General features: G+C 41.8%; 1 protein-coding gene across 1 annotated transcript in view; it reads left to right on the top strand.

Moving 5' to 3' along the window:
- The window catches only part of LOC109912314 (protein NipSnap homolog 1-like), a 43,908-nt gene that overhangs the window by 16,860 nt on the left and 2,451 nt on the right, over positions 1–24,597 (top strand). Inside the window, exons 4-9 of the mRNA XM_020511724.2 lie at positions 2,509–2,603; positions 6,637–6,707; positions 8,859–8,999; positions 10,008–10,039; positions 22,207–22,301; positions 23,029–23,112. Coding sequence (XP_020367313.2) covers positions 2,509–2,603; positions 6,637–6,707; positions 8,859–8,999; positions 10,008–10,039; positions 22,207–22,301; positions 23,029–23,112 — 518 coding nt within the window. The remainder of the gene's footprint in view (positions 1–2,508; positions 2,604–6,636; positions 6,708–8,858; positions 9,000–10,007; positions 10,040–22,206; positions 22,302–23,028; positions 23,113–24,597) is intronic.

The raw sequence follows: 24,597 nt of genomic DNA, 5'->3' as shown, positions 1-24,597 counted from the left end.
CGATTGTTGAAAAAACCCATCTGGTTCACTAATGTCCTGTAGGGAAGGAAACTGCCACCCTTACCTGGTCTGACCTACACGTGACTCCAGACCCACAGCAATGTGGTTGACTCTGAACTGCCCTCTGGGCAATTAGGAATGGGCAATAAATGCTGCCCAGCCAGCGACACCCTCATCCCGTGAATGAATAAAGAAAAAACAACTTTGGTTCCTATCCCTTGAAACCTTTCCTATTTGTATACCCATCCAGATGTCTTTTAAATGTTGTAATTATACCCACATCCACTATTTTCTCTGGAAGCTCGTTCCGTACACGCACCACCTTTTGCATGAAAATTTTACCTGTTAGGTCCCTTTCAAATCTTTCCCCTCTCTCCTTAAACCTATGCCCTCCAGTTTTGGACTCCCCCATTCTAAGAAAAAGACCTTGGCTATTCACGCTATCCATGCCCCTCATGATTTTATAAACCTCTATAAGGTCACCCCTCAGCCTCTGACAGTCCAGGGAAAAAAAACCCCAGTCTATTAGGCCTATAGTTCAAATCTTTCAGTCCCCCGATAGCATCCTTTAAACAGAAACAAAATTACAACAGTTATCCAACTATAAGGACCCAATCTGGACATGGCACTTAACAGAAAAAGGAAGTACATCTTTTTATTTAAATTTCAGTAATACTATTCATTGTGATATTCATAAAGTAGAAAGATAAATAAAGTCTTCAATCAGTCAAATATAGTTTAATATCAACTTGTCATGCGTATGCATGTGGTCAGTTCTACATGTTGTTTAAATGTAATATCTTGTATTTTAGACTCCCATTGTAGGAATGTTTACATGTAACTACTAATTGTGTTCCAATTATAAAAATATTTAAAATATTTTATGCCCCACTAACACATTTCCACCTTATCCCTGGACCCATTAACATGTGTTTGGTTATTTTTTGTATGCTGTCACTCCAAATATTTTATAGTTGATCTCCAAATGTGAATCATGACGATGAAACCATATTTCATGCCCATGTCTAGTTGTCTTTCTTGAACCATTGAAGTCCTTGTAATGATGTCGATGCCACAATCATAGGTAGTAGGGAACTCTGAGGACTTCATCCAGTGAAGATGAAGCAAAGATCTAGCGTAAAGTGTGGGCCGTTTTCTTTTGCCCACTGTACTTTTTTAACAACAAAAACAAGTTGCTGGGAAAGCTCAGCAGGTCTAGCATCATCTGTGAATGAAAATCAGAGTTAATGTTTCAGATCCAGTGACTTTTATTTACTTTGTTAACAGCTGTTTTATAGCATTTATAGTCGCTTTTGAAACTGCTCCGGGGTCTTTAAGAATCACTCACATATTGTGAAACTGGGGACATGTGTTGTAGTGGTAAGTAAAGAACATTAGAAAAGCAGTTGGAACTTTACCACCTTTTTAGAAGATAGCCCACAAATGATTAATTTACACAACCTGTTTTGCTGGGAATTACCCAATCATTGGGTTGCTATGCTATTGTCCCAGCAGTTCCCAATGACCTTTGTCTTTCCTCTATGTGCTTGGGGTGTGCACATTTTGTCTAATTTCTTTTACTGGAATCATTCCAGCAGGTTCACATGGAGGTAAATTATTGTGGCTTCTTCGGAGAAATTAGCAGAGAAAGGAATATCAACGTTCTGTAGAAACTCACTGTGCACTGAGCATGATCATCTTGAGGACTTTTTTTATGACTAGTAAACATGATTCAGCAAAGAAAGGCATTATAAATTGTGTGGAGGCTTGTCTGTTTGCAGTTGCATAAGTTACTTTGATGTCAGCTTCTTATGCTTCAGGATGTGCTTACTTATGTCAAAGAAACTTTACCATGTACCTTACCAAACTTCAGTAACTTAATCTGTTGCTTCACTCAAAATAAAATGTAGTATGATTTCTTCACAGTCATGTGATCTGAACTTTGTGCAACACAGCACCTAATCCTTAACACCCTGGCAAATAGAATAAATCTTTGCATTAAAAGCTTGGTTTCATTTTCTGTTCAAGTATTAACAAGTATTAACAATCATATAGGGTGCTGTCCCTGTTTCAGTACCTTCCAAGTACTGTACAGTCTGTGTCATTTTGAAGTTTGAAAATTGTCGCAACCTCTCAGTGAGAAGTGTGGGAGCGGGAGCCTGTTTGAATGGGAATACAACTGCTCTAACGTGCTCAGGACTCCCTCAGCCATTGCAACCCCAATAGTTAACTCACAATCCTACTTGGGGTCCTGAGGTCCACTTTATGAAGTCCTGCTCTACTTCTGCAAGTATGAGACTGATTGATGATAGAACTGGAGCCTTATCCATTTTGAAACAAGGACATGGGATTACATACTGTTTGGAACTAGCGTCTTCATTTTTATAAAAGGTTAAAGTATTAGGTTGTCGCTGTTTGTATTTGGTTCCACTTAAGGATCCATTTGATGTGTCTAGATCTAGATTGTTTGTCTTTTGATGAAAAAAACACCTTTGTTAATGACCACAGGGAACAAATATTGCAGAAGCTACACAATGATCCTGACTACCCATGTGAGATCGTAGGGAGCTGGAATACCTTGTATGGTGAACAAGATCAAGCAGGTAAGTCCATCATTTAGCCCTAAATCGAATTGTTCTCTATTTAATATTTCCTCATTTTTCCCTCTGACCTTTTAATAGCTCCAACTATTTATTGTCTTTCTTCAGTTGTTATCACTCTTGGCCTCACTGTGGTAGATCCATTCAAGCCTGAGCCTGCCTTTGTGAAATAGATGCCAGTTACAGCAACCGACCAATTTCCATTTCAGCTGAAGTTAAAGACATGTTGGTGTGGAGTCAATGTTTCCACTCAACTCCAACAAACAACCTTCCTTCTCTGTCACCGTATTTTTACATTTCTTTACCTTGTTGAAACTTTTGCTCATTGTTCCCTGAAGCGTTCCTGTTTGCCCTGTTTTCTTTTTATCTTCAGACTAAATAAGCTTTTTAAAACTTCAGAAATACCTGAGCTGTGAGCCTACAATGGGTCATTAACTTTCACGTGCTGTTAGTGAGTGCTGAACAGCACTGTGAGGTACGTACACCACATGAACTGTAGACATTCAAGAAGGCAACTCACCTCCACCTTCTTGAGTTTAATAGGGAAGGGCAATAAATGTTACTGATGTACATAACCTGTGAAAGGATAAATGACATGTCATCAGATAATAAATTACCAGTTGCCAACTGTAATTGAAGTTGCACTGGCATGATAAACCTCTAAAGATTGCATTATATGAATTAGAAACTTAAAATGCTGGAAATATTCAGCAGGTTAGATTGAGCGAAGTAGTGTTAACCCAAATACTCAAAACATTGCCTGAATTTTCCTGCTCTGTTTGGAAGGGATGGGGCCAGGAAAATAAGGGGGAGTCATAGTGAGATGTTCAGGAGCATTCCCTTGGGAAATGGGTTAGCTGCTTGCTCCGAGGAGACGGGCAGCTAGTTTGCAAGGTTAAGATCGCAGTCAGCGGAAGTTTTGCAATATCACCACCATTGTGCCAACTGGGAGGCCAGCAATCCCAATGAAGCAGGCCAGAGGGCATCTGAGCTGAAGGCTATATGCTGTGAAGAGAGGACTGCATTAACAAAATACTCCAATCCCAGCAGATCCCCTCCATTCTAAATTACCTGTCAATAACTAACCTGGCATTTTAATTAATCATGTGCAGGCCAGCAAAAGCCTTTCCCTGAGGTACCCAGACAGTGCCCTCATCTCCCTGTCGGGCAGCTCAGGATTGGGAGCTGCTGGCAGTGTGACCCCCTCCCTCATCGCCTGCTCTGATGAGATAGCTGGTCAGAGTGACTGGCCTGGAGCCTGTAAAGGACCCAGTCATTGGCCCATGGACTCTAAGAGGGGTCAATAGCTGGCCCAGGGAGACCATGCTGAGGGCAAGGAGAGACAGAGTTGAGGGGGGTGCGTGCTGTGCTCGAGTCGGTGTGGGGTTGGGGGTGCCTGGGGCCAATGACTGCTACTGAGGAGCCTCCTATGATTCCAATACCAGCGTGCCAAAGCCCGTGGGAAACTTCTATCTGTTAATGCTGTTGACCTCTCTGCATGGATGCTGCCTAACCAACTAGTATTCCCAGCATTTTCTGATCAGGTTTCAAATTTTCAGCAGTATTTTTGCCTTTTATAATATACTTTTATTCCTGGCAGGCATTTTTTGTCAACTCCAAATTACCTTTGAGAAGGTGCTGATGAGCAGCTTGAAATGCTTTGGTGTGTCTGGTAGTACCCATGATGCTGTTAGGGAGGGAGCTCGAGAACTTGGATGCTGAAGGAATAGCAATCTATTTCCAAGTCAGGGTGGGGAACAGCTTGCAAGTGGTGGGGTGGCCAAACTTCTACTCCCCTTTCCTCTTCATGCTGGTAATCTTTGGTTTGGAAGGCACCTTGGTGAGTAGCCACAGTGCATCTTGTAGATGTGGACTGGTGGTGAAGGGAGTGAAGATTTAAGGTGGTGGATGTGGTACCACTCAAGCGGGCTGCTTTGTCCCAGATGGTATCAAACTTCTAGGGTGCTGCTTGAGCTTCTTTCATCCAGGCAAGTGGGGAGCATTCCATTACGCTTCTGATTTTTATGCCTTGTATATAATTATCAGACTTTGGAGAGTCAGAAGTTGTTACTCATCAGAGGATTCCCAGGCTTTGAGCTTCTCTTGTGGCCACAATACTGATAAGGCTTGTGCAGTTACATTTTTGGTTTATAGTGGCTTCCAGGCTGTTGATAGTGAGGGATTAACTAATGCTAATGCTGTTGAACATCAATAGGAGATGTTTATACTGTCCTTTGGTGACAGTCACTACCTGGCACTTTGTGGGATTGACTTTTACTTGTCACTATTAGCCAAGTTACATGTTGTCTGTGTCTTGCTTTGTGCTGATGCAGCTTGCTTCATTATCTCAAAAGATGCAATTGGTACTGAACATTACTCAATCATTGGCAGGCACCCCTCACTTCTGACATTATGATGGAGAGAATATCATTGATAAAACAACTGAAAATAGTTGAATCTAGAGCATTGCTGTGAGGAACTCCTGCAATAATGGTTTCTGTTCCTGACCTGGTCTCCTGCACTCATTGAACCAGAGCTGGCCTGCTGATGGAAATGGCAGACTGAGGGAAATGTTGAGCTATGAGGTTACATTCAGATTGCATTCAGTTCTGCTATTGGTTATGACCTACAATGTCTAAAAGATGCCCAGTTTTGAACTGCCAGATCTGTGTTAAATATATCCCATTTAGCACAAAGGTGCTGTCATGCAATATGATGGCATCCTCAGTGTGAAGCCTCTACAAGGTCTCTGCTTACTAGACTAATACCGAGAATGAATGGATTGCCTTATGAGGAAAGGCTGGACAGGCTAGGCCTGTATCCACTAGAGTTTAGAAGTGATTGAAACACGTAAGGTTCTAACAGGACTTGACTGAGAGGATGTCAAGAGGATGTTTCCTCTTTTGGGAGAATCATTTATGACAGAGTTGATGGAAAAATATCTATCGAGTGTATCAGTCTTTGGAATTCCCTTCCTGAAAATATTGAATATTTTCAAGGCAGAGGCAGATAGATTCTTAATTACTAAGAGGTGAAAGATTATGTGCAATAAACAGGAATATACAGTTGAGGTTAAAATTGGATCATCCATGATCTTGTAAAATCGTACAGCAGGATAAAAGGGCTGAGTGGCTTACTCTTGTTCCTTGTTCATATGTGCGCTAGTTACTACCTCCAATACTGTTGCAGAGGACAAATTTGATTAGATATTCCCCTTGTACAGGCAGTGTCTCCGACTGCCACAGGCCCTATCTGCAGATATGTCCTTCAGGACACATTCAGTAGTTGTGCTACTGAGTCGCAATTGGTGATGGACATGAAGTTCCCAGACGGAACACATTCACTGCCCTTGCCATCCATACAGTTTCTTTGAAATGGTGTTCAACATAGAGGAGTACTGATTCATCAGCTGAGGAAGGATTTAGCTGAGAATTCACAGGCGGTTTCATCACCACTGTTTTGCCTAATACCACAAGAGATCATCAGGTGAGTAGTCAATGTAGAGGACTCCCAAGGTCATTCCCTCCAGACTGTATAACGGGGTGCTACCACCTCCAGTGGATCTGTCCTGCTGATGAGATAGGACGTACTTATTAGGGGTGGAGATCCAGGATAATGGGACATTAGTTCTAAGGTAGGATGTGGTCAGTATGACTGTCAGGCTGTTCCTTCACTGGACTGTCATAAAAGGCATGGTGAACCAGGTTTTTATGACATTCTGGTCATTTCATGATACCCATTATGAATATAAATTGTTTTATTCCGACTGCATTTAATTAACTGAATTTAAATTCTCCAGCTGCCATGGTGGGATTTGAACTCAGTTTTTCACATCGGTAGTCCAGACCTCTGGATTACTAATTCAGTGACATGAGCAGTATGTGACTGTTCCTCAGCAAAGATTCATTGTTGTGAAGGAAGTCCTCAAAATGCCCGTGGCATATAATTTATTACTGAGTATTACCAATTCTTTTCTTTCATACTGTAACACCTTTTTTTGTGTACACGGCAAATTTGTCATTTTTATTTTGCACAGTGCATTTGTGGCGGTTTTCTGGTGGTTATCCTGCTTTGACAGATGCTATGGAGAAGCTATTACAGAATAAGGTAATAGATAAAAGCCAATCCCTAAGTCATCCAGCCTCAGACAGTTAAATTTAGTTTCATTTTAGACAGCCAACATTACTCTGTACACATGCTTATATTTTTCTAATCAGTGGTGTATAAATGAGCAACTGGGTATTTGGAAGAAGGTTGGGTTCAGACAAATGTACTTATGCTAATTTGACCTGCGTTTTGTGTGTTTTCTATGACTGTAAGATATGCTAATGTAAAGGTTAAAAATGACTGCCATTCTTAAACAAATTTCAGACAACCAGATATCACTGCTGCTAAGGACAGCTTTGTCCTCCTGAACTCACTACATCAATTGATACAAGTGAGAACTCCTTCGTCCTCCAGCATTTCACCTTCATGATTGTGCTCAGCTTGCTTCCTGGTGCCCTGCCCTAATGTAGCAGGCACATCTACTTCTGGTCTACAATGGCTTCTCCTCAGGCACGTCCCATGTTTCACCATTGGGCACATTTCCTCCTTTTACATGCTGCCCCATTTGCGAAGACATCCATTAGGTATAGGTTCAGCCACCATTTGTATATTGACACTTATTTCTGTATTGCTATACTTAATTCCACCACTGTTTCGTCCAACTGCCTGTAGCATATTCAATCATGGATGAACATTCCATAGCTAAATACCAACAAGATTGGAAGTCATTTAAGAAGACCACACTTGGGTCTTTGACTGCTCACTCAGGCTTCATTATTGATGCCTGTTTCGTTCTTACCTGAACTTCAAATTCCATATCTCAATCAACACATTTTGGTGGCTACTATCTTCTCATTGCCAACCACCACACTTTCCCCCCTCTCCCCGCCCCCTACCCTGCCACCACCCTCTCCTCAGCTGCTATTCATCACTAAGATTCTCATCTATAAAATCATCTCTGTTAGGCTTAACCATTCTAATGCTTCCCCGGTAAATCTTGGTCTCCTTATGTGCACTTGTCCTTTTCAACTTCCATTTGATTGCCCCGACATTCAAATCCACTCCCTCATTCAGGTTTCTTATCAGTGGCCTTATCTTTCATCATCCTCTGGAATCCTGCTTTAAGTGCCAGCACTACCTGAATTACTTGAATCGCTGATCTGGATTCTGCAGGAACCCCATCTCACTCCCTACCTCACCAGCCCTCCTCAAACCCTGACTGCTATCATGCAGTGATTTAATGCCGGATGCAGTATTAATTGTTTTTAAGGCGGGTCTTGCACCTCTGTCTCACAAGGAAGTCCTGCCTTAGAGCACTGCCTGCCCCATTTGGAGTGGTCGACAGCTACTGGGAGTACAGGCAGTCCCACCTCTGTAGGGTCCAGACAACCTGCAATTGGACTCCCTGTCACAGGCCTCCCCTGCCTGCCCCACCGTCCCCATTGTGGCTAAAATACCCTATAGGTGGTAAGATGAGGCTTTTAAATGGCAGTGAATGCACTACTAGGGGCCTCAATGTGTCCAAAGGTAAGTGAGCCACCCAGCACCTTCCCCACACCCCATGAGATGTCAGACAGGTCAGGTTAGGTAGTAGAAAGGTCACCTCTCTGCATTGTCAAACCTGCCAGTGCACTGGTGTGTAATTTATTCCATTGTCCTATTACAGCCACTCTGGCCACTAACACCACGGTACTTTCCCTAAGACTCATTGTCTTGTTACCTCTTCCAAAACTCTGCAGTTACCCCATCCTCCAATCAGCTTTCCTAACTTGGTTACTAGCCACCCACTATCCCAGAGGGCTGCACTCACATTCGAGCGAGACGGCCGGCAGTGGAGGGTCACCACACCTCAGATGAGGAGTGAGGTTGACAATGTGGTACCTGCGTGGTAACCTCAGCCAGTGCAGGAATTGAATCCACACTACTGGTATCACACTGCATCACAAACCAGTCATCCAGCCAACTGAGCTAACAACCCCCAGCTACTAGCACCACTTGGTGTCTCAATTCACTTTGCTGAACTGCTTTGGGATGTTTTATTAAGTTGGAAGTGGTACACAAATAAAAACAAGATGCTGTTATGTAAGGCTACTTTGTTTTAATCAATTTACTGGAAACGTTGAGATTGTCTCTCACATAATTCCCATTTGAAAATCTGATTGTTAGTGTCCAATATTATGAGTTTGGATGATTGTTTTCCATATGTTTCAGGAATATTTGGAATATCGAAAGGAGAGGAGCAAGATGTTGCTGTCTCGTAAAAACCAGCTACTGTTGGAATTCAGTTTCTGGAATGAACCATTACCAAGACCGGGACCTAATATTTATGAACTTAGGACATATTTTTTAAAGGTACATCACTCTAAGAGAGAATGTACTGTTCAGTATCTCATTAATACTAGCACTAGATTTAAAGCATAGGAAATGGATAGCTGCTGCAGAGAATTGTCATATGTCTGATGGGCTATCATATTCTGTGCCTGTGAATTTCCTGAATGCCTGGCCACCAACTGAATATCACAAACTGCCTGAAAATGAAACTGTATCCTTCGACTGAAATTTTACTCCAAATAACACATTGTGGTGCAATTTACATGACATTCCAACAAATACAGTTGTATTTTGTTAGAAGTACACTATTAAACTGCAAATTTGAGATGGAATTTCAATCAGGTTATGGGGCTAAGTTGGCTGCTTCCCTTTAAAGCAATATTTGCTTTCTCCATCACAGTCTGTATCGAATAACACAGACATCTGAATGTTAGTCTCCGCCTGTCTCACTCTCTATGACACTGACTTGAGGCGACTCATGCCTTTTCTTTAGTCTCCTTTCTGTTTGAGAAGCAGTAACTCTGCACTCAGTTTCTCCTACTGAAAGAAATCAGTATGTGGGGAACTTGAAAACACTTTCTCCTGACTACTCTCTCATGTCATAGGCTTTAAAAGGCGAATCAGAGATGCTGCTGCATATTGCCAAGAAATCTTAGTGTTAGGGTTTAGAAGAAGGGTGAGGGGCAAGTCTTTTTTGACAACAAATCATTACCTCATTTTGAAATTGCAAGTAGAATAACGTATGATACGTGCCTGATACCCTTGTGTACTTTGATCATTGATACACTTTGTATATATAAAGCAGACCTGGCAAAAAAATCAGTGCATTTATTAGAGGTTTGACAAGTGGAATGTACGTGCTATTTCTTGACTGTGAGTTACAGTGTACCTTTTTAATTTATGAGGATGGAGCTAGGACTCAGTACATTATTTGCTTAAAGTGATTTAAGTGATTTATTTTAATCCAGCAATAATCAGTTGTTCAATGAATCTAATACTAACTGTGATTTATTTTCTCCTCGCTTTTAGCCGGGGACCATGATTGAATGGGGAAACAACTGGTAAGTAACTGTTTATAGACTAGCTAAACTTGAATGGATTCTAAGTGTTATTTGCCATTATTGGAATATGGGGAGGCATGATTGAAATTTGAAAAATCTAGTTGCAACACCAGCAAAACTAATGCAAAGGTCAATCTTAGGCCTGAACAATCAGTTTGGTGACATTAAAAAATGGAACATTTTTCTGTTCTTCAAAATGATTTATAAACATGTTGTCTTTGAAGATTGTTAAAATTAATTCTTGAAATGATGGCATCACTACAAAGGCTAACATTTCTTACCTATCCCTTATTATCCTTGAGAAAGTGATGGTGAGCCACCTTCTGGAACAGCTGCCATCACTAGCGATACAGCTATGCTGCTGTTAAGTAAGGTGTTCCAGGATTTTGATCCAGCAACAATGAAGGAATGACAATAGAATTCCAATTCAGGATAGTGTGTGACTTGACACGGATTTAGTAATATTCCCATGCACCTGCTGCCATTCCCATTCTAGGTGGTGGAGGTTATAGGTTTGGAAGGAGCAGTCAAAGATGTCTTGGTGAGTTGCTACCTTTCATCTTGAATACGATACACATTCCTCCATGATCTGGCACTGGTGCGATGGTGTGAATAATTAAATTGGAGGACATGAAAAAATGGTAGACACCAGAATCTAAATAAGAACAAAAAATGGAAGGGAAAACTCAGTAAGGTTAGGTGATATTCTGTCAGATGAAATAGAATCTCCTTTCTGGACAAGATGAGCTTAAATTAATGGTCACTGACCTGAAAGGTTAATCCTTGCTTCTCTCCACACATACTGCCTGACCTACAAAATATTCATCCAATTCTTGTTCTAAGTTATAAGATGCCAGTCAATCTGGCTAGTTTATCCTGGTTAGCGTTGAGCTTCTTGGGTTCTGTCTGAAATGCACTCGTCCACGCAAGTAGGAAGTACTCAAGAATACACCAGACTTATGCTTTTTCAGATGGTAGAAAGGCTTTGGACCATCAGGGAGTGAGTTACTTGCTGCAAAATTCCCAGCCTTTCACCTATTCAGGCCAAAGTATTTATGGAGCTGGTCCAGTTAATGGTAACAATGGTGCACAATATTCATGATCAGTGGATTCAACAATAGTAATGCTGTTGAATACTACTATCGGGGTGGTTAGGCTCGCTTGTGTTTGCAGGTGGTCATTGCCTGCCACTTGTGCGGCGCAAATGTTAGTTGTCGCTAATCAGCCCAAATCTGAATGTGGTTCAGATCTGTCTGTATGTGAGCGTGGGTTATGACTTAATCACAAAAAGAACATTGTGCAGTCAAGAGCTAGCGTTTCCATTAATGATGGAGGGAAGATTACTAATGAAGCACCCAAAGACGGTTGGACCTAAGATGCTATCCTGAGGAACTCTGCATTCTGGGGCAGGGAAGATTAGCCTCCAGCAACCTCAGATTCAATGGATGATGGCAGACATTGGAGAGCATTCCTCAAGATTCCCACTGATTTCAGTTTTACTACAGCTTTTTACCACACTTGGCCAAATGCTGCACTGATGTTAAGGACTTCCAGCCTACCTCCAAACTTCAACATTTTCATCAATGTCTTCATCCAAGCAGTGATGTAATCTGGAACTGGTGAAACCCAAACAGAATATTAGTGGGTTATTGCATCTTGGTAACAATTTGATGACACCAAGCATCATTTTTGCTGATGATTAAGAGGAGGGGCTGATGGGGCGGTAATAGCTTGGCTGAATTTCTTCTGCTTTTTATCAACAGGGCACAAATGGACAATTTTCCTCATTGTCAGGGGAGTGCCAGTGTTGTAGATGCACTGGAGTAGCTTGGCTAGGGTGCGCCCAGTTTTGAAAGACAAGTCTTCAATATTACAACTGGAATGTTGTCAAACCTGCAGCTTTTGCTGAATCATGTGCCTTCAGTCATTTTTTGATATCACATGGAGTGACTTGAATTGACTGAAAGTTGGTATCTGCATTGCATTGCTTCTGGATGAAGATGATTGCAAACAAGTATTCAAACACAGTTTCAATTGTAAATGAATATGCAAACACAATTGTCTTGCCTTTTGAACTCATGCTTTTAGCAATGCCATCATTGAGGTTAGGAATAGTTGTGGAGCCTCTTCCTCCAACTAGTTGTTTGATTGTTCACAACCATTCTCCTCTGGATGAGCATGGACTGCCAAGATTTGGTCTGCTTCATTATTTGGCATTACTTAGGATTTATACAGAACTATTGCTACTGTTGCAGCCCTGATTTGTAGCTTCACCAAACTGATGCCTCATTATTAAATATCCCTGATGCTGCAATTGCCATGCTCTTCTATTCTCCTCATTACTTCAAGGTTGGTCCTCTGGCTTAAGAGTAGTCATAGAATGAAGACTATGCCAGGTTATGAGGTTATAGGTTGTGTAGAATACAGTTCTTCTGATGGTCTGTAGTACCTTTACATATTTCACTTAGTGTGGTGGTACTGTTACACAGGGGGTTGGTTAGCTCAGTTGGCTGAATGGCTGGTTTGTGATGTTGAGTGATGCCAGCAGCTTGCATCTAATCCCTACACTGGCTGAGGTTACCATGAAGACTCTCCTTCTCAACCCCGTTCCTTTCTCAAGACATGGTAACCCTTGGGTTAAACTTTCTGTAATGAGATAGTAGCCTTATGGTCTGTTAGGACTGTGGTGACTTTACTGTTACATTATGCAATGTGTGTTATGCTCAGCGTAAAGATTTCCACAAGGATTGTGCGTTGGACCATTATTTTCAATAATGTCACAGATGGATGCTTTCGGACCAGATAGATTGGTAAAGGTGATGTTAAGCAGGACTTTCCCTCATTTTGGTTCTCTCATCGCATTTCGTAGGCCCATTCTGGCATTCTGGGTCTGTACTTGGAGTTTGGAAGGATTGGGGAAATCTCATTGAAACTTACAGAATAGTGAGAGGCCTGGATAGAGTGGACGTGGAGAACATGTTCCTGCTTGTAGGAGAGACTAGGACTCGGGAACACACGCTCAGAGTGAAGGGACGACCCATTAGAACTGAGAAAAGGAGGAATTTCTTCAGACGTGATAAATCTGTGGAACTCATTGCCCTAGAGGGCTGTGGAGGCCAAGTCATTGAGTGTATTTAAGACAGAGATAGATGGGTTCTTGATTAGGAAGGGGATCAAGGGTCAACGGTTACAGGGAGAAGGCAGATGAATGGGGTTGAGAAACATATCAGCCATGATCAAATAGTAGAGCAGACTCGATGGGCTGAGTGGCCTAAGTCTATTCCAATATCGATGGTCTTGCATGTCCTCCAGGTGAAAGAGAATAGTGTTGCTACTGAGCTACTCTTGATTATTAATATTCAAGTTCACCAACCAGAGGACATTTAGTGCCCAAATAGTGTTCAAAATGGATGAGCTCTGATTCATCAGCTGAATGAAGGGTTTCCTTGCCCATGAGACATCATAGGCTGTACAGTCAATGTTGAAGCCACCCAGGGTCAATCCTTCCTTAGTGGTAGACCATTGTGCTAACATCAGTGCAAAAAGACATTGCCAGGGATATGTGATAGAAGAATTAGGCTTCTGGCTGAAATATGACTCTGAAAGTATGACCATGTCAGATTATTCCTTGATCAGTATGTGGCACAGCCCACCTATGCCCCAAAGCTGTCATTGAGGTGGATATTGTAGGACTGACTGGGGGTGTTGGGAATATGCTTGGGTCAAGACCGGTTGTTCTGTTCATTGTTCGTTTTTAATCAAACTGAAAGTGTTATGATACACCTCCAGGGCAGGTGGGACTCAAACCCAGCCTTTCTGACCCAGAGGTAGGGACACCACCGCTGCATCCCAACAGCCCCATGCAGCTTTATTCTTCTTAGACTTTCTGTGATTGTTTTATATAATAGATGGATATGCTCAGATATTTCAGAGGCCAGTTAAGGGTTATCTGCATTGCACTTGATACGGAGTCATGTGTAGACCAGACTGGATGGGGATGACGGTCTTTCTTCCCTGAAGGACGTGAGGGAACCGTGTGATATTTTATGACAATCCATCAGACTCATGGTCATGGAGCTGAATCTTGTCAAGGTGATGAGGGGCTGCACTGCCAGCAGGATAGCTTGCAAGAGCTCCATGCTGCAATTTTGTCATTCAGACTCTTCTCAGTGGTTGGCCATTCCCAGTGTGAAGGGCAGGGGTGTATGTCTCCCTGCCATGAGTTCCATTAAACAGCAGGATGGACAAGGAGCTGGTGGCTGCAGCAGGTATAGCACCAACCCAAATCCTAGGATCACCACTAGATCCTAGGCTAGAGGCGAGTGGTGATGGGAGGCATGGGGAGGTTGGCAGCAAGGGTGGATAGATCTCAGTAAGACCTCTTCCTGATACCAGGCCCTTCAATCAGATATTGACCCTGAATGTTGAGACCCCCAGCTCGCCCCTGGGTTAATAACAGCGGTAGCAAGATGAAGCTCCTAATCAGGGCCTAATTGTCACTTTAAGGCCTCAGTTGGCAGTAGGCCTGGGAGACGATCAAGGTGATTCCATGCCCAGGAATTAATTGGAAGTGGGAAGGTAGCGGAATCCCTACCCACCACCTGCCTGCCTTCCTGCCACCAAAACTATCTCAGGGCACAAAATTCCACCCACAACTATGGACATTAGCATTTATTTCAGATTTAATTGTTAACCCATTTAGGTTACGATCTCCAGCTGCCCTGTTGCAATTGGAATTCAAATTTCCTAATCATTGACCATACTCCACATTTCTCTGCCAGCAACATAACCACTATTCCTGGGTTTGTCTGCAGGTAATCCCCCCAGTGTATCCATCATTTCTGTATGTCCGTCAAATTTCAAGCTGCTTTCAGTCAGTGTTACTCAGTTTATTGCAGTTGTTTGAACTTACACTACTGCACTACAATTCTTAAATCAGTTTTTAAAAACGTCCACAAACACTGGGAGAGGAAACAGTTTTAGGTTCTTGAAGGAAAAGGAAACTTTGTACGTTTTCAGTTCAATTTTAGAATGATGAAATCTCTGATCTTAAGTTGAGGTTGTAGACATACTTGCCGAGCCAATGGGTTTGGTTGCAAACGTTTTGTCACCCTGCTAGGTAACATCATCAATGCGCCTCCGGTGAAACGTTGGGGTTTTGTCCTGCTTGTTATTTATATGCCTTGGTTTATTGGGGTGTTTGGTACCACTTCCAGTTCTGTTTCTCAGTGGTTTGTACACCGGGTCGAATTCAATGTATTTGTAGATGGACTTTCGGTTAGGATACCAGGCCTTCAGGAATTACTTTGCATGTCACTGTTTGGTTTGTGCAATTATTGATGTGTTGTCCCATTTGAATTTGTGTCCCTCTTTGTCTGTGTATAGGGAGACAAGTGAAAATTGGTTTGTCTCTTGGTGAATAGTTGGTATTCATGTATCCATACAGCCAATTTTCTTCCGGTTTGGCCTATGTGGTGTTTCTCTCAGTCCTTGCATTGTATTTTGTATATTACCTCAGTTTTGCTGGTTTTGGGTATGGGATCCTTTACGCTCATCAGTAGCTGTTGTAGGGTGGTTGTTGGATTGTGGGCTATCCTGATACCTAGGGTAGGGGTCTTAGTAGTCTTGTCGTCATCTCTGAAATGCCCTTGATGTACGGTAGGGTGATCAGAGAGTCTGGTTGTGTTGTGTTTTCCTGTTGTGGTCTGTCTCGGAGGTAACTGCAGATTGTGCTTTTCAGGTAGACTCCGTTTAGGAGCTCCTGTTCTGCTTTGCGTAGTCTGGGTTGCTGCAATGTGTTGTGGCTCGTTTAAATAGTTCCCTGATGCAGCTTCGTTTGTTGGCGTTGGAGTGGTTGCTCGTGTAATTGAGTATTTGGTCTGTATGTGTGGTCTTTCTATACACACTAGTCTGGAGTTCCCTGTTGTTTTTGCATTCTACCATTGTGTCCAGGAAGGGTAGTTGGTCATTGTTCTCTTCTTCTTTTGTGAACTTCATCCCAGTTGTGGATGTTGTTTATAGAAGAAAACCACCGACACATAAACAACATCCACAATTCTCAAACTCTGATCTTAAGTGTATAAATGTAACTGTGTAAATAACAATATAAATTTTTATTATCCCACTGTAACCTATTGCAAAATGTATAAACTCATTTAATAAATCCTATTTTTACATCTCCATAAGGTCTGCTCTGCCATTCAGTGAGTTCATGGCTGATCTGAAACCTTCAACTTTGCTTTCCTGCCTTTTCCCATAATCCTTGATTCCCTTACTGATTAAAAATCTGTTTATCTCAGCCTGGAATACACTTAAAAATCCATCCCAGACAGCCGTCTGTAGTAAAGAATTCTACTGATTCATCCCTATCTCTGTCTTACATGTGAGAGCCCTTCTCCTCAGATTATGTCCTTTGGTCCCACACTGTCCACGAGGGAAAACCACCTTTCTGCATCAACCCTGTCACGGCCCCTAAGAATCCTGTATGTTTTACTTCTCATTCTTCTAAATTCCAATGAGTACAGGCCTGACCTACTCAACCCCTCGTCATAAGACAGTCCCTCCTGCGAAAAGAAGGTATTGCTTCATGTCTTTTAATCCTATAACACTATGGATCATTTATATATTTATATACACAGAACTTTTGTTTGTCGATAAACTCAGCGTGTATTGTATGGCTGTAAGGAAAGAAAATTGAACCACACCATGCAAGTTAATTTTCAGTGAACTTGGGGAGTAACCAAGCTCGGAACACAGAATACCTCTTTAACCAATATTTCATGAAACATGTCGAGGCTGGAAATCTTTCAAATATTCTTTCATATCTCGTATAAAGACCAATCATTTTTCTTTTTCTAGAATTAGAGGATTTCCAATGGTGTTGACCATAGATTCAGTATTTGTCAATTACAATAAATCTCTGTCCCTCAGCCACACCAAGTAAATAAATAATTTATTTTTGTTGTTTACTCATCCCTGTGATGTATTTGCAAAGTCTGTGTAGTATAATAATTGTCAACTGTAATTGCTATGTTGGCTCACTAGGAGATAGAGTTAAGTTAGTGGACACAATGCAAATAGCCTTTTGCATTATAGCCTCGCAGAGTCTGATTTGAAACAGTGGGGCTGAAGATCCAGAAGGAATTCCATCAGTTTCCTGCCAGAATTTCAGCAAGATCTGGTGCTTTTCTTAAGGAAAATGCCATGTTTTTGCTGCTGGGCAAATAGACAAATAATCCCCATGGTATTCACAATCTCTGCAAAGTATTTCCTCTGGGGATGATAGCTGTTCAGTAGAAAAATGCAACTTTTGGGACAAGAAAGTAAGTAGTAGTTACAAAGAAAATCATACTGGATAAGAAATGGTACAGGAGTTGAGAGCAACAAAGGTAGACAAAGAGGAGGCTGGAAAAACCCAACACGTCAGGCAGCATCTGGAGGAAAGGAGAAGTCAACGTTTCGGGTGATACCCACTTCTCCTTTCCTCCAGATGCTGCCTGGCCTGCTGTGTTCTTCCAGCCTCCTGTTTGTCTACCTTGGATTCCAGCAACTGTAGTTTTTTTTGTCTCTAACAAAGCAAACCAAAGATTTGTGGATGCTGAAGATGCGAAACACAAAGCAATTGCTGGAGAAACTCAGCTGGTCTGGCAGCATCTTTGGAGAGAAAGCAGAGTCAACTGAGTTCAGAGGAAAGGTCACTGGTGTCAGAATGTTAACTGTTTTCTCTCCACAGATTCTGCCAGACATGCCGAGTTTCTCCAGCAATTTCTGATTTTTGTTTTGAGAACAATAAAGTGACTGATCTGAGTCTGTTGAAAATGATGAAATCAAATTAACTCAAAACTGGAGTTAATACTCAGCCCTTAAAGCAGCACTTTAACAAAAAACACATCTTAAAGGAAGTTGAAATGAAAATGTCATTGCCAAGGTTAATGATGTACGCCAGCCGTTGTGGGCCCATTGGTCACAGAGTGTTCCCTCTAAGCTTTGTGGCCTTGCAGCCCCTCCGAGTTTCTGCACACACCATTTGAGATGGTCAATGTGCTGATATATTGACTGTCGATTTCAGAAGACAATGCAGTACACGGATCTCCAACGTCTGCGCATAACAGTGGACACCACGCCCTCCTTTTCCTTCTGAGACACCTGAACGTAGATGTAACCACGGAAACCAGGCAGGTAGTCAGTCAGGTAAAGCAACCTCCCACTGCCTGGAGCTGTTCGTGGCCACCATTGGCAGGCCCAGAACCAGTTTCACAGTCAGCTCGTCCATTCTGCACCAGTTTGGCCGTAGATTAGGAGCGTGAGGCTGAAGTCCAGGCAAAAACTGAGGAGCAGCCCCTTTCGTATGGTTAAAAAGGGACTGTACTACAGCACACTCCATGCAAACATGCAACATGGATATCTCAAGGCCACAAAAAGTACAGACAGCCTGGAAGTCCACTTGAACTGTCTATGGCACAGGAATTCTCTGTGTGACACCCTCCACATCAATCAAGTCCTGAAAGGTCAAGGGGCGGGCTCCTGCATAGAGAGCTGTTGCTGGGGATCCCCCACCATCTCCAGACATAAGGATACGACACCAGTGAAGGGTATACAGCTCCAGCCTGTACAGGAAACCCCTCCATACGATGTGAGATAACACAGAAGGCAGCCCTGTTTATCTCGAAGGAGGTGATGCTGACCTACTCTCAGTACTAAAAACAAGAAGTATATATTCTTGCAGTTCCTTAACACGATATGAAACAATATTACACTTGTATGTCGAATAGAAGGAAATTAAAAGTTTTTAAAAAAGATCTGGTTTTATTGCAATGTCTAATCTCTTCAGCACTGATAAAACGAAAACAAAGAAACCCTTTGTTGGTACGGTGGCTCCTTGTTGCCTCACAGCACCAGGGACCCGGGTTCGATTCTGAGTATGTATAGAGTTTGCACATTCTCCCCGTGTCTGTGTGGGTTTCCATCAGGTGCTCTGGTTTCCTCCCACAGTCCAGACATGTATAGGTTAGGTGGATTTTCCATGGGAAATGCAGGGTTGCAGAGATAGGGTGGTCTGGCGAGGATGCTCTTCAGAGGGTCAGTGTAAACTTGATGGGCCAAATGGCTTCCACGCTGCAGGAATTCTATGATATTCGAACTTCTCTCTTGCCAAAAGTGGAACAAATAGTTTTTTAATTTGAAAACCTGTGCTGTTTCTGTGTATTATTTTTCAACCGGCAGAGATTTGCCGATTGCCAGACTCGCATCAGCTGACTTATTGAACAAATCATAACATCAACTGAGTCAGTGGCCTTCTCTAAGCTGGCTTGTGTGTCTGTTTAAAATTTCACGTCATGCCACAAAGCAACACACATACTGTGTCCAGACCCATTTGCCAGCTTTCCTGACCAAGTTCAGGAGTGGAAGGGAAAGGGAGGAATGAGTGACAGCAAAGCAGCTGGAACAGAATGAAACATGTCAAGCAGCTGGCTAGATAGTGGAGCTCAGACAGTTTTTTTCCTATGTGCATGGTGCTGCAGAGACTGAGCTGGGCCAAAGTACAGTCCTGCAGTGAAAGGTCGCTTTGAGAGTGTCTTTAAAGTTCTCCGTGAAGCTTAAATTCCTGTGAGTGTTCATGAATGAGTCAGCTGCCAAAATGATGGAAACAAAAGCCGCAAAAATTCTAAACCTGTCTGGCCTGCCTGTAATCCTATTCCTCCACAGCCATTGGAACAATCATGTCAGGCAAGGCCTTGGCATCAACCAATGAGGTGGTGCAAACAATTGTGTATAGTCACATGACCAAAGCTAGCCAATGAGTTTGTGTAACTGTTGTATTTGTACAGCCATGTGATCAGTATTGATCAAAGAGATTTCCAGAAAAAAGGACATACCCTAATCACATTGGTTTGATAATATTCAAAGTTCTCAGGTGTTCCTTGACAATGTTGGGTAGTTCAGTGTGATATGCTCCCCCACTCATTAACGTGTTCTCAATCTCCAAGTGTCTCTCATACTGTGAATTATTTGGGGTACACCGTTAAGAGTACCACATGTTCAGGCTTATGTGAAATTAAAGATCTCTGTCTAACAATAGCAGCAAACTTCTTCTGTAAGCCCTCCTTCCTCTCATCACCTTCAAAATCTGCCTTAAAACCTACTTCTTAGATGGCATTTCTATGTCTCCAAAATTCCTTTGACTCGCTACACCCCAATTGTGGAACAATTGGCAGCATACTTGTACTAATTCTGAAGAAGGGTACTGGATTCAAAATGTTGACTATTTCTCTCTCCACAGGTACAGCTAGAGATGCTGAGTTTCTCCAGTGGTTTCTGTTTTTGGTTGAGATTTCCAGCATCTGCAATTCTTTGATTTTATATTGTATTAAATGTCTGGATGAGTGCCACAATCAGGAAGCTCAACACTTTCCATTCAAAGCGGCTTACTAGATTGACACCTTTCCACTATCATAAAACATTCACTCTTCACCATGCAACATGGCAGCACTACCTATTAGATGTACTGCTGCTACTCACTGAGATTGCACAGTAAAGCACCGTTATTATTAAGAAGGACAAGGACAACAGACAAGTGGAAACAGCTCGACCTGCAGGTTGCCCTCCAAGTCACGGTGCCCTGATTTGGAGTTATAGCGCCGTTCCTTCATTGTCATGGGATCAGAATTCCGAAACCTCTTGCTATCAGTGCTGTGGGAATACTGAACCACATGGACTGCAGCGGTTCAAGAAGGCTGATCCTCACCACATCCTGAAGAGCCACTAGGGATTTCCACCAACAACATTCACATCCTGTGAATGAATATTAATGAAATTACATCGAAAACGTTCGATCAAGTATAATTTATTGAGCAGAGAGTTTTGATTCCCATCTTCCTTCCTCAACCAAAACCAGAACATCCACAAGCCAATCTTCAACAACTGAAAAATAAAGCATGAGAAAAATGAATCAGTGCATCAGCCCTTGTTCTTTTAATAATATCGGTCTCCTATTTCAGCATCCTCTTTGAATCTCCGCCATGATTTTGCATCTCTGTAACATTAGTCCAGAAACAAGATTTTATTGTGATTTTTTTTCCAGTTAAATTTATGTTCACAAACCTTCCTTCTCCAGTTTAGCTTGAAATACTCATTTTTTACCCAGTGCGTCACCCTGTGGAGTCCCACTGGAAACAGCCTCCAGTCACAAAGACACCCATTGTCCATAATCCTCTGTTTACTGCCACTAGTCAATTTTTGATTTAACATGCCACTTTCCCCTGGATCTCATAAACCTGTAATTCTAGTCTGCCATATGAGACATTGTTAAAATCCATGCAGACTGTTTGGTTTGATCTTCTCTCATGTTTCATCCTAGCCCATCCTTTATGCATTTGGCATTACTGTTTGTTTCTGTACTCTTTCCAATATTTTTATATGATTTTTGCAACAAGGTGCCCAACTTTTAATACTACTGCAAATGTAGTTTTACCAATGCATGTATTTCATCAGCACAATCTCTGGAAACTTTGTTCTCTACTGTCTGGCTTTATATTTAATTGTACATTAATTACCTTACTACTTTGTCCAGACATTTGAAATGATTCATTTACAATTCCTGTCTAAATCACAATTTTTTGCACTGAAGCAGGAAGAGAATAGATAGGAAGTGATATGTAACACATTGTGAATAAAGATTAATTGAAAATAAGTAATAAGAAACACATCATCCCCTTTTCTTCACAATAGGAAATGCCAATAATTAGTACATAGAAAATAGGATGAGAAGTAAGCTATTCAGCCCTTCGTGTCTGCTGAGCCATTCAGTACGATTATGATTGATCCTTCATCTCAGTGCCCTGTTCCCACTTTCTACCCCTGCCCGTTAATCCCGTTAGCCCCAAGAACTATATCTAACCTCTTCTTGAAAATATTCAATTTCTTGGCCTCAACAGCTATCCGCGACAGAGAATTCCACAAGTTCGCCACTCTCTTGATGAAATAAATTTCTCCTCCTCTCAGTCCTAAATGCTTTACTCTGTATCCTTAGACGGTGACCCCTGGTTCTAGACTCCACCACCATCGGGAATGTCCTTCCTGCATTTACTTTGTCTAGTACGTGGCCAGGACAATAGATATTGCAACTTTAGTGCGTTTTGAAACTATTTAAATCTTCTGAATGTCCTTAGGGCGCGAGCCATTCGATTCCGTCAGGAAAACAACGAAGCTGTTGGTGGATTCTTTTCACTGGTTGGTGACCTATACGTGGTGCATCATCTTTGGGGTAAGTTGAATAAAATGATGTTTCCCAAAAATCTTTGAGAGTTTAGGTTAAATTTTAAATCTGCCACCCAAGCACGGAACTGGAGTTGTGGATCAGTTGAAAAAGCATCAAATTCTTTTAACACCACAGCAATAAATTGAAAACTGTATCCATCCTTGTGGATTGTTCATGCTCTGATTGAACCAAACGTTTAATTTCTCAACATCCTTTCCATCAAATGAATCTGTCCCTAGTTAGTGCAATTATTGATTTTGACTGTTTGGATTGTGGAGAATTATATTTGTCACACAAACTGACTTAAGTGATTAAAGTATTACATGATAAATAGACATGATAGAATGCGTGGGGCTTTATTTGTTCATTGCAAAACCTTGGAATGTTGTAATAAATTCATAGAATGATCTCCTTCTATGCTACATCATTTATCATATCGTGTCTTTCCTTCTTGAGAATACATCCAATTCCCTTTTGAAAGTTAGTAGTGAACCTGCTTCCAACACCATTTTAGTTGGTGCATTTCATATTTTAAGAATTTGCCTTGTTAAAACAAAAACTCTCCTTATCTCCCTCCAGTTCTTTTGGCAATTACCTTCAATCTGTGTCTGCTGGTTGCCAACAGTTGATGAAAACAGTTTGTCCTTCCTTAGCCAAATAAAACCCATCATAATTGACGAGTAATAAAAATACTTAATTTGATTTTTCTGTTTATGTCCCCAATCAACTCTAGCTTACAAAGACCTTGCATCCAGACAGGAAACACGGGATGCAGCCTGGCAAAAGCCTGGATGGGATGAGTGTGTCTATTATACAGGTAACCTAGAGCCTATCGACTAAGCATTGAGAACTTCCCCAATAAATGCAAAAACAATTGAAAGTCTCAATAAAGTGGCAGCAGAGCTTTCTAATAATATGAAGATGAAATAGCAAAGATAAAAGAAATCCATTGAGATATCATATTTAAAATAGTCAAAAGCCTGCTTTCAATTAAGTACCTTGTATTTAAAAAGTATTCCCACAGCATACAGTTACTGTTAAATACATATCTGTAAATCTGTCAACCAGAATCAGAAATACGTACGCAACATATTTTATATTTCTAGCTATGCTGCTGTATATTGTTGCCCTGTATAATCTGGTGCAGTACTTTCAAATAGAACGAGCTGTTTTTTTCTTGTAAGATTGCCTGGGTGGAGGAGGAATAATTGCTGCAATTCTGCAGAGTTTCTGTTCTAATGGTGCTTCATTCCATTTAAATAATACACCGAGCAATGATGGACAACAGTTCTGCTCCAACCTAAGTAAAGTTATTCTTGAATAAAGGTCTCATCAGGGTTCATCTAAATAACTGTCATGATTCATGTTTTTTGCCCTCAGTTACATTTAATCCAGATACAAAACAACAACTAGAAAGAAAATATTTTGAATTCATAGAACCTACAGTGTGGAAACAGGCCCTTCGGCCCAACAAGTCCACACCGACCCTGAGAGCATCCCACCCAGATCCATCCCCCTATAACCCACCTAATCTACACATCCCTGAACACTCTGGGCAATTTAGCATGGCCAATCCCCTGCCTGCACATCTTTGGCCTGTGGGAGGAACCCGGAGCAAACCCAGGGAGAACTTGCAAACTCCACACAGTCACCTGAGGGTGGAATCGAACCCAGGTTCCTGGTGCTGTGAGGCAGCAGTGCTAACCACTGCGCCATTGTGCAATCATCAGCAAACATCACCACTTCTGACATTTTTGATTGCGAGAACATCATTCATGAAGCCACTGAAGATGATTGGGCCTAGGACACTAACTTGACCATCTCCGAGGACAGAGATAATTGACCTCCACAACCATAACCATCATCCTTTGTTTCTTGTTTGACTCCAAACAACTGTTTTCCTCCCAATTTCAGTTTTACTGATCCTTATCCCCTATCCCATGTGAAGTCTTGCTGACATATACTAACTATCAAGATCATGTTCCACAAATCTAACGTTTTCATCTTTCTGTCTAAAGCCTTCCTTGACATGCCTTCAGTAATTGCACTATGTCCCATAGTTCTAGCCTTGAACTTCTTCCTCTGATTCCATTCTCTTGTGCCTGTCCTTCTTCCTTCAGCACACTCTTCCTTTGCCTAGGCCTCATATTCTGGAATTCGCTCTACTTCCATTTACTTTAAGGTCTTGGAAGAAAACAACATATCTATAAATAAGAGATAACAAGGTGTAGAGCTGGATGAACACAGCAGGCCAAGCAGCATCAGAGGAGCAGGAAGGCTGACGTTTCAGGCCTAGACCCAG

The sequence above is a fragment of the Rhincodon typus genome, chromosome 24 (genome assembly GCF_021869965.1).
Source record: "Rhincodon typus isolate 14 chromosome 24, sRhiTyp1.1, whole genome shotgun sequence".
Taxonomy (NCBI): domain Eukaryota; kingdom Metazoa; phylum Chordata; class Chondrichthyes; order Orectolobiformes; family Rhincodontidae; genus Rhincodon; species Rhincodon typus.
Note: the sequence above shows the minus strand (reverse complement) of the source record. Positions and strands in the feature narration are given on the sequence as shown.